Source organism: Myotis daubentonii, chromosome 3, assembly GCF_963259705.1.
Source record: "Myotis daubentonii chromosome 3, mMyoDau2.1, whole genome shotgun sequence".
Lineage (NCBI taxonomy): Eukaryota > Metazoa > Chordata > Mammalia > Chiroptera > Vespertilionidae > Myotis > Myotis daubentonii.
This window is the reverse complement of record NC_081842.1, coordinates 188,629,254-188,639,746: the sequence shown is the minus strand read 5'-3', so window position 1 is coordinate 188,639,746 and position 10,493 is coordinate 188,629,254. Positions and strand designations below refer to the sequence as shown.

Genomic DNA, 10,493 nt, shown 5'->3' with positions numbered 1-10,493 from the left:
AATGGAGCACGTATTGATTGAGAAGAAGGGGGGGATGGAGAGGGCTCCCATTTGCAGGGCACCAACCGTGTACCCGGCTCTGCCCCTTCTGGGACCTAGAGCAACCCCTTTGCACTCAAAAAAGCTGAGGCTGAGAGGTACGGGGACTCGCCTAAGGATACACGGCCAGTGGGTGACCCTAGATCTGTCTATGACTTGTCCTCTCCCCTGGCTGGCACCTACCTACTGTGCACGGGGTCCTGGGATCAGTGCTATGGGCTGAGGGGAACCGTAGATGGCCCAATCCTGTTCTCTAGAACTCACTCCTACCAGTCGCAGAGACTCCCAGGTCTGAGAGGGTTGAGATCTGCAAGGGGTTGGGGCCAGGGGCCAGGTCCAAGCCTGTCACTGACTCTCAGTGTGACTCAGGTCAACCAAGGGCTTTCTTGGGATGGGAAGGGGTGGTTGAAGTCAGCGGTTTTCAGACTCTATTAGCAAAGGAATTTTTTTACAGACAGAATCATAAGGCAGCACCCCAATGTGTAAAAAGCATTCAATCAGAGGTGCTCTGGTTAAATTGGGGTGAGAACCATCTTCCCCATCCCCACACCCTTAGGGTTCCACCCACCAGACTTCCTCCTCCGCCCTCCCTACACCCCAGAAAACCCCTGGGTCTTCTTACAGCTCTTAGGGTTGCTAGAGGTCAGGCGAGGGAGACTACCGACAACTGGCAGAGGGAGCCTGGGGACAGAGGTGGGAGAGCTTGGAAAGGCTCAGAGAAGCACCACCAATACTGCCTGCAGCTCACATTGGTGAGGCCATGCTAAGTGCTAAGCCTCATGCAGGGGCTTCATCTGCGCTGTCTAGTCCACCATCCCAACAACCCCGTGAGGTGATTCTGTTCACACCCCATTTTACAGGCAAGAAGACTGAGGCTCAGTGAGGAGACTTGTCTAGCACAGCTCTTTAGCCTTGTGCTATAGTGTGTGTGGATGGGCAGGTGGGGTGTGAGGATGGGGAGGATGTTACAGAGCACGGAGGAGAAAGAGCGAGCTTGGCAAAGGGGACACAGCAGGTCTTGAATGCTAGGCTGAAGGGTCCAATTTGGTCTGATAGGAACCAAGAAGCTTGGCCAGGGCCTGAGCCTAGGGCACGCCACAGAGGCTGGGGCTCTATAGGAGAGAGCTCAGGGGGTGGAGGTACCAGTCCCCAGGGCGGCTGGCAGTGCCAGGGGCAGAAAGAGCACTGAACTACAAGTCACAGTTGGACTTCCTGGCTCTGCCTTTGGACTAGCTGGTGAATTTGGGAAAGTCATTCCACCTCTGCCCCACCTTCCCTGGCTGACAGGAGGACTGAAAGCAATAATGCATGGAAGCTCGGCCGATGTGGCTCAGTGGTTGAGCATTGACCTATGAATCAGGAGGTCATGGTTCGATTCTGGTCAGGACATATGCCTGGGTTGCAGGCTCGATCCCCAGTAGGGGGAGTGCAGGAGGCGGCCAATTGATTCTTCTCTCTCATCATTGATGTTTCTCTCTCTCCCTCTCCCATCCTCTCTCTGAAATCAATAAAAACATACTTAAAGAAAACAATGCACGGAAAAGTCACGATCATGCTGGGAGCTGTACAAATGGGAAGCATTGATCTCACTGCTCTTTAGGTGTCTGCTCGATGGAAAGGGGAGATGCTGAGAGAACTCCCTAGTCCTCCAGCTCTTCTCAGCCAGGAAGGGGTTAGAGTGGAGGGTGTTAAGGAGTGATGGCATCACAGGCATTATTTACCTCCAGGGCTCCACCTGCACTGAGAGCAGGAGGAGGAAGTACAGTATGAGAGAATGATCAGGCCTGCTTCCCCTTCCCAATGAGGCCTGAGAAGACAAGAGAATTAGGCCACCCAGCAGGTGAAAGGTGCAGGAGGGTGGCCGGGGAGTTTCTTTCCCCCTAGATCTGGACATGCCACTGAGCTCTCTCCAGCACAGACCATGCAGGCCGGTCGGGCCAGTCTGAGCCACAGGAAGTGAGGACAAAGTAGTGTCGCTGAGCTCAGCGAAAGTGAACCCCCATTGATCCTCATGGCTGGAGAGGGGCCCACAAGGAGGAGACACTGAGGGAGAAGGGGGGTGGGGAAAATGAAGGTCAAAGCCATCCTTCTTGCACTGCTCCTCCTCTGCCTTCAGGGCTCTGCATCCTTGATCCCAACTCCTGGAAGACTATGCAGAAGACAACACTACCGCAGTCCCCCTGGAAGGCTCCATGTTCTCAGCGACAGCCCTTGGCACAGTGGAAATGAGGAGGAAGGACTTTTCTGAGTTGCTGAGAGTGCAATGGGCAAAAGCTTCCCTGCTCCCCACGCCCCCGGTGGACGAGGGCTCAGAATGGGAGATGATGTGAGTAGGAGAGGCTGCAGATTGAGTGACAGGGCCAGGAGGCCCAGACAGTGGGACAGACTTCCAGGTCAAACTTGATCAAACACTTACTGAAGTCCCTTCTCCTTAAAATAGTAAGTATACAAGATAAATGCTGGATAATTAAAAACAGCAACAACATATCCAAGCCCCAAAACAAGAAGGAGAACTCTCTAAGAGCCAGAAATATGAGGGAATCCCAGTGGTGAGTAGTATTTGAAGCTCTATCTGAGGAGGGATTCAGGGAAGGTGGGTCAGAGGTGGAAGTATATTTGCAGACCCCACCAGTGGTATAGTAGGCTCCCTGCTTAGAATGGGACCTGGGAAAGTGCTGCCTGCCATAAACAGACTAAAATAACTCTGCCTGCTTGCTACCTGCCTTGGCTTTGGATAGAAAGCGTGCCCATGTGAGTATGATACCCCAAGCCTGTCCACATGGGGGCTCAGGAGTTGATATGCACACCATGAAAAATCCCAAGCTGAGACAGTAAGATAAGAGCAAGTTTGGGGCTGGTGCACTTCTCCATGGCTTGGGCAGATACAACTGAGATATCATCCCTATGGCACAGTCAGAAAAAAAATATGCTGAAAATATCTCAAGAATAAAACTTCACAACATGTAAGAAGTACAATATCTTGAGAGACATGGGAGAACTCATACTTAAAAACCCAGAGATCAAGAATCAATCTGAAAGTAAGTTTAATACAGTTAAAATCTCCAAGAAGATAAAGGAATAGCATTTATAATACCAGAATAGAAAGATCTCAAACAGGGACATGACAAAAACTAGACATTTTAGAAATGAAAACAAAAGTCACTGACTTTAAACAAAAAAAGCAGATGGGTTAATAGAGTAAATGCAGCTGAAGAGAGAATTAGTGAAAGAGAAGCTAAACCAGAGGAAATCCTCCAGAACAAGTCACAGAACAACAAAGAGATTACTGAAAGAAAAGAGACGTAAAAGATTGAATGAAAAAATCCAGCATATATATTATTAGTTCCAGGAAAAGATACTGGAAAGAATGACTAAACTCTTTCCAGAAATAGGACGTGAATTTCAAGATTTCAAAGGTCTATAGACTGCCTCGTAAGAGATCTTTCAAAACAAAAATACATCTAGACACCTTGTAGCCAAAGTGTAGAATGTCAAGGATAAAAAGGAAATGCTAAAAGCCAACAGGAGAAAAGATAGCTTATCTACAAAGGTCCAATAATTGAATTGACAGTTAGCTTCTCATCAGCAACAACAGATGCCAAGACAATGGAATGGTATCTTCAGAATGCTAAGAGCAAATAATTGTGGACCTAGAATTCCATACATTGCCAAACCTTCATTTAAATACAAAGCAAAATAAAGACATTTGACACGTACAAGATCTTAGAAAGCTTCTGTTCCACAGACCTTCACTGTAAGAGAGAGGCACAGTGGCTTGGGAGAGGGACAGGGAGCTGGAGAGGTGATGGGGCTTAGTGGAGGGCCAGGGCTGCAGGGGTTGGGGGAAGCTAGGTTCTGTTTCGGGCCTCCCCTCAGTACCAGCCAGCCAGAGGAGCCCAGCCCAGCCTGGCCCACCTGGAGCTCAGCTCAGGTTCTCCCCTCAAGTGCCAGCCTTGCTGTCCCCTATCCTCTCTTCCTGGGCTGAGGTAGTGTCCCAGCATACAAGCTAGGGGGTAACGCTGCCAGCCCGACTCAGAAGGCCTTGAGGAGGATGCACTCAAGTTGCTCATGTGACCAAGCACTTGACCTCTACTGTAGAGCCCTCTCCACCTGGGAGGTCAGATGCCACCCCACAGAGGCCTATGGATAGCTGGAGAGGTAGGACAAAGGCTAGGTCCCTACCCAGGAGTTGGGGGTGAGGGCTCTCATTCTCTGTAAGAAAGAGAACCATAAGCAGCAGGGACAAGACAATGGGGCTGAACTGGTGGGGACAGAAGGTTTCTTAGAGCATACGGCCCTACTTAATCAGCTGGTGCCCTTGGGTAATCACTTAACTTCTTTGAGCCTCAGTTTCTCATTTACAAAACAGAGATTACCTACCTAATGAGGATGCAAAGATGAAATGGGATAATCTGCCCTAACCCGTTTGGCTCAGTGGATAGAGCCTCGGCCTTCGAACTGAAGGGTCCCAGGTTCGATTCCAGTCAAGGGCATGTACCTTGGTTGCAGGCACATCCCCAGTAGGGGGTGTACAGGAGGCGGCTGATCAATGTTTCTCATCGATGTTTCTAACTCTCTATCCCTCTCTCTTCCTCTCTGTAAAAAATCAATAAAATATATATTTTTTAAAAGTGACACTTAAGGTACCAAGTTTTAGATATATTTCCCTTCATAGAAATTTATTTTTAAAAAATTATCCATTTAATACCCCTGTAGCATTTTATCAGTGCTCAATAAAAATTTAAGAAGAAAAAAGCAACAGTGAGAGCAGAGGTGGGATGTGTGCAGTGTTGAAGGCCATCTGTGAGGAAGGGTTCATGTTCATTTACTTACTCAGCAGTTGCTGTTATTCTTTTGGTGTCAAGCCCTATCCTACACGGGCTCGGAAGGCAGAGATGACCTTGAAGTGGAGGAGAACCAGAGGTAAGGAAGAGCCCAAACTAGAAAATTCCAATAGAGTGACAGGGGGTCTCTTCAGGGCCTAACTTGTATTTTTTTGTCTATCTCTTCCATTTCTTCTACCACCTCTGCCTCCAACCCAACATAAGCTCCATGACAGCATAATCCTCGCCTGGCTTGTTTTCATCTGTCTTCACAATGTCCAAAACAGTGTCTGACACACAGAAAGTGCCAAAGAAATACTTGCTGAATGACTGTATTTGAGCACTAATAATAGAGACTGTAGAAGTTGCTATGGGAGCATCGAAGAGGTCTTTGCTAACTCCACTCCAGGAATTAGAGGTTTCCCAGCAAGGCCCATTAAATCGGGCCTTGATGGATGTATAGGAGATCAATAAGTGGAAAGGATATTCCAGGCATTGGGGCCAGTACATTCTGAAAACATGGGAGTAAGTTCAGGAGCCAATGAGTAATTGAATGTGGCAGGGGCACACAGTGCAGGAAAGGGGAGTGGAAAGACACCAAACTGGGGACTTATGGCCTTGAATGAACTTAAGCTGTAGGAAAGTCCTTATTAAAATCTAACCACCTACCCTGATGTAATATTCTGGAAAGGGTAGTTTTCCAGCCCTCACTGTTGCCCTAGTTGTACCTCCCTTCAAAAGTTAAGGGTCTTCCCAGGAAGGGGCCAAGGATCGAGTACCCATTGAGAAAAGGGGCAGTCATACTCCATAGTTCCTAGTCTTGTCTCAAGTTGAATGAGGGTGAGACAAGGCATCTCGCAGAAACTTGGGTGAGTGCTACATGCTGCCCCCTTGTGGCATCAGCAGAATTGAGCAGCAAGGAAGCCAGCCAGGTGGTCTGTTGGTAATCCCAGGGGCCTCGTCTCCTGCATCCCCCTCCAGGAAAATTATCCCAACCACCAGCTGTCCACAGACCAGATCCAATTGCTTCCTTTATTCCCCCACATACACTCAAGGCTGGGCCAATGGGTTTGAGAAAGCTGAGCAAAAGGCGTCAGTTCACATTTAGTAAAGCCTTGTTCACACACACACACACACACACACACACACACACACACACACACACGCGTATCTTTGGCCAGAAAGCAGCTGTGTATACACAGATCAGGAGACCAATGTTTTGGTTTCAGCTCCACACCTATTCATGGAGTGACCTTGGGAAAGTCACTGCACTTGGACGTGTCTCCCATGTCTCCATCTGCAACACAGGGATCACGATCCCTCTTCCTGTCTCCCCTGCAGGGTCATTGTGAAGATCATCAGGAGGACGAAAGCTGCAAGTGCTAGGAAAAATGTTCGAAGAGTGCTCCGGATGTAAGGGGATCGTGCTGGGTATTAGATAGGGGCTGTCTTGGGCTGCACTGAAGTGTTTGTTTACACCCAGACGGGCCCTGCTGGCGGGGGAAAATTTAAAGGGAACGTGCTCAGCAAGGAAGCTGCTTGCCAATCACAACTGATCGAAACCTCCAAGAATGGAAATCTATGGAGAAATGGGGACCCATTGACTGGCCTATGTTTCCAATTATGCTTGGATTTTCAGAATGAATCCAAGAGCAGCAAGGTGGGTCGGTTCAGTGGCCTCAATGTGGTGGATTAGCCAGGAAATGAAAACAGCTGAGCTTTTCTCCGAGGCCAGGGCCCCTCGTGTGCACTTGACTTCATCCTCCCTCTGGCACAGGGGTCCTCAAACTACGGCCTGCAGGCCACATGCGGCCCGCCGAAAACATTTATCCAGCCAGCCGGGTGTTTTTGCCGCCGTTGAATACATAGGAATTTGTTCATAGTTTTTTTAAAAACTATAGTCTGGCCCTCCAACCGTCTGAGGGACAGTGAACTGGCCCTGTTAAAAAGTTTGAGGACCCCTGGGAGTCTGGCACTTTCTCCACGTGGAGCTGGGCACCCAGCTATCAAGGAATATTTGCATGTTTGGATACAGCACAGTGGGAAGGCCATGAACTCTTGAGAGAAAAGTTGAGCTAGAATGAAGATAACTAGATAAAGAGGAGGGGCACTGAATTTGAGAGCCTGTGGAGCTGCCGGAGACTTCTTATGGAGGAAGACTTACTGCCTTCTCATGGTGGTAGAATCTGCTTCCCCTACTCTGACACTGGAGGTACCATGTATTCCAGTCCTTAAAACTAGTGAAATACTTGCTTTTATAAAATAATGTCATTTTTCTTCCTTTTATGGTGTGACTTTTTTTTTTCCAGAGAGGGATAGAAACATCAATGATGAGAATCATTTATTGGCTGCCTCCTGCATGCCTCCTACTGGGGATTAAGCCTACAACCCGGACATGTGCGCTTGACCAGAATCAAACCCAGAACCCTTCAGTCTGCAGGCCAATGCTCTATCCACTGAGCAAACAGGCTAGGGCTGGTGTGACTCTTACCTGGTTCTGGCTCTTTTTGCTTTGGTGGCCCAGAAGCCCAGGATGAAGTGTGAAACCTAATTCTAACAACTATATAGATCTTTACAGCCAGACTATTTGTTTTCTATGACCCATTTCCTACTCAATTGTATTCTTCCTAATTCTGATCTGTAATATTTTATTTCATTGTGTATGTTTTCATTGCAAGCCATCCAAATTTGTATGTGTGGAATACGGTGAAGTACTCTTCGGTCAATGATTGAAAATAAAAGATGACACAGATGTCCAGGTTGACAGCAGGTATTTGGTGAGGAATTGTAAGGACATCAGGGTCAGACTTAAAATCATCTAATATTAAAGACTCTTCCCCATCCCCATCTCACACCTTGAGACAGTCCCAAAGGGAAGGGAGTTGCCCAAGTTTTTAAGGCATATTACTGTCAGAGAAATTGATACCTACTTTTCCTGGCAATCAGTTCTCTGATCTTCCCAGACAACGGGCCTCATTGGATGGCATGGTGAAGGTAAGGAAGACAGCTCCCCATTGGCCAGTATGGTCAATGAAGTAGAATGCTCTTTTTATTCCTGTTTCAATGAACAGAATACAGGCCCCGGCTGTAGACCTCTTGTGACCTGCTGGTTGACAAGGGGCTTAGGCTGCCCTCCACAGCAGATGCTACTGGGTATGCCCAGAGCAGGCAACTCAAAGTGCCAGCCCATGCCAAGACAGGAGAGGAGAGATTTATCTGGGTCCTACTTTGAAGAATGGAGCTTTCTCATTGAAAGATGTTCTCTTTTGATCCTCAACCAAACAGGACACAACTGACTCTGACCCATGGTGGTAGCCCAGGATGTAAGGTGGGCGGGGCCTCTCAGGAGCAAATAGATCCTGCTGAAGTTTACTTTTAAAATTAGCTGAAGACCTCAGTTTGAATTAGAGGTGTAGTGTAAGTTTCCCTTAGCTTTTTTTCAAAAGGGTCCCCCCTCATTCACAGACACCCAACCTGAAGGCAAATAAACCTTTCCAAGCCTTTCCCAAGCCAAGTGGCCCTATGAATGCTGCCAAATACAGAACTCAAGACTTTTAATTGTCTAAAATGAGGTTTATTTCATGTCATGCATTGATGTCCATGCAGCAAAGGAGACTAGCACAATTCTTAATGCATTTAAAAAATAAAAATGTGTGTATGGAGGTAAATGCACACAGTTCTAGTCTCCTTGGGTCCCTGGGAGATTAGGGTCTGGGAATGAAACCATCCACTCTCCTCTCCATGGCGAATGAGTTCATCTCTTAAATGCAAGGATGTTCCCATGGCCTCTGGATGCAGGTGCACAGAGCTCCAGGGCAGGAGCAGGGACAAGGAGAGAAGACCACTAATGAAAAAGAAGCTACACGCAGTCACCTAATTTAATCAGAGGACAGAAAAGATGGAAAATCCTGGGGGCAGCGGCTGTTCCAAGAGTCAGGAGATAACATACACCCGTTAGGAGATTTGCTCCTAAAAAGAAGTGGAAGTAAAACCCCAAAAAAGAAAAACAAAAGAAATATATCTTCAACCACACTCTTCAAGAAAATGCCATAAATATGTTATTTAATATTTTCATTTCATAGCATTGGACACACAGCTCAACATATTGAAATATTGATTCCTCAGTGGAAAAAAAAAGAAAAAAAGGAAATAAAAAATATTGCATTTTTCTGTTGGAGAATCTCGGCCCCCAGGTGTGGGGTGAAGTGCACCAATGTCCTAGCCTGCAGGAGGCGCTGAGGTCGGCGGGGTCCTCTGGGGAGGGACGCTGTGCCCACTGCCTGGGGCTGTATGGCAAAAATTGTGTTGGGTGTCCTTGGCCTTGCCAGCTCAGGCCCTCAGTCTCCGGTCACCTGGGGGGCCTGCCCGTCGGAGGGCTGGTTAGCTGACTGGATGAACATGGGCTGGGCGAGGTCCTGGCCGGCAGGCATGGTGACTTGCTGGATCTGGTAGAGCTGCTGCGAGGGGTGGAGAGGAGAGAGTGAGGTCACCCCTGGGAGAGGGGCATGCAGCTCCCTATGGGCCTCGAGTTGGTTCGGGGCCCCAGATACTTCAACCACCACCCACTGCAAGGCGTCAGAGGGAGGAGGGGATGTGGAGCTCTGCTGGGGTTGGGAGCAGCAGACACAGGAGGCACCAGCACGGTGTGAGGGAGTGTGTGTAGTGGGCGGGGAAGAGGTGCAGGGAGTTGCATTTCCTGTGGCTTTCACTTCTCTGGGCTCTGCCTCTCCCGTTAGCTCAGAGCCTGGAGCTTGCTGCACGCTGTTCCTCTGTGACAAACACAAGCAATTCGAACCACTGTACCAGCAGCTTGGAAGTCAGCATTTCCCCAATTCTCAGTAATCCTCACTGGCAGAGGCAATAGGATTACCCCCTCTTCCTCCTTTCCTCAGAATATCTGACTACACTGAACCTGCACTTCCTACATGGGCCCTGCTGAGGAGGTCACCTGGAATTAAACACTTCCTACAGCCAAGACCCGTGAGGGGTGAAGCAGATGCTCACATAGCCACTTTGGGAAGTTAGTGCCAACTGATCATTTGGTTTCTCAGGTGTCCCCCCAAAAAACCAGCCAAAACCCCTGCCACAGGAGCCCTGGCATGTGAACCTAGCACCTGGGGCTGGCAGGAACCAGAGGTGGATGATGCGGCTCCTCTCCTCTGGGCAGCAGAGAATACAAGCTTGGGCACATCATCCCATCATGTCCTCAGGGATGACTGGGAGCATAGTCATAGTATGAGGGGATAGGCCGAGGGAAAAGTAAGATTCTTTCTTTGCACGGGTTTAGAATTACTGAATTCCAGGCACTGAGAGGTTGAGAGGTCCCATGTTCTCTGCATTTCAACTAACCCATACCATTAAAGAGCAGCAGAGAAAAACTAGCCCTAGAGAGGGAAACAAGACACCTGTGTTCTAGTCCTTATTCTGCAATGAACAGCTGAGTGATCATGGACAAAGCATTTCCCATTTCTAGGATTCAGTTTACTCATCCATAAAATGGGGATTTGGGCTATATAATGTCTATAATGCTAAAGGACAGGCACCCTGATTTAAAAACTGTACTTGTTTTAACAATTTCTGTCCCCTCATTGTTAACAGAAAATGGGACAGCTGCCCTAATCACCCAAACCC

General features: G+C 48.3%; 1 protein-coding gene across 9 annotated transcripts in view; it reads right to left on the bottom strand.

Moving 5' to 3' along the window:
- Positions 1-8,414: 8,414 nt before the first annotated feature.
- The window catches only part of NFYC (nuclear transcription factor Y subunit gamma), a 70,364-nt gene continuing 68,285 nt past the window's right edge, over positions 8,415-10,493 (bottom strand). For 6 of the 9 annotated variants that reach the window (XM_059689725.1, XM_059689726.1, XM_059689724.1 and 3 more), the window contains one exon: positions 8,415-9,631. In XM_059689725.1, the coding sequence (XP_059545708.1) occupies positions 9,200-9,631 (432 nt within the window). In that variant the 3' untranslated portion in view covers positions 8,415-9,199. The remainder of the gene's footprint in view (positions 9,632-10,493) is intronic. The other 3 variants (XM_059689729.1, XM_059689730.1, XM_059689732.1) reach the window with 1 other exon arrangement.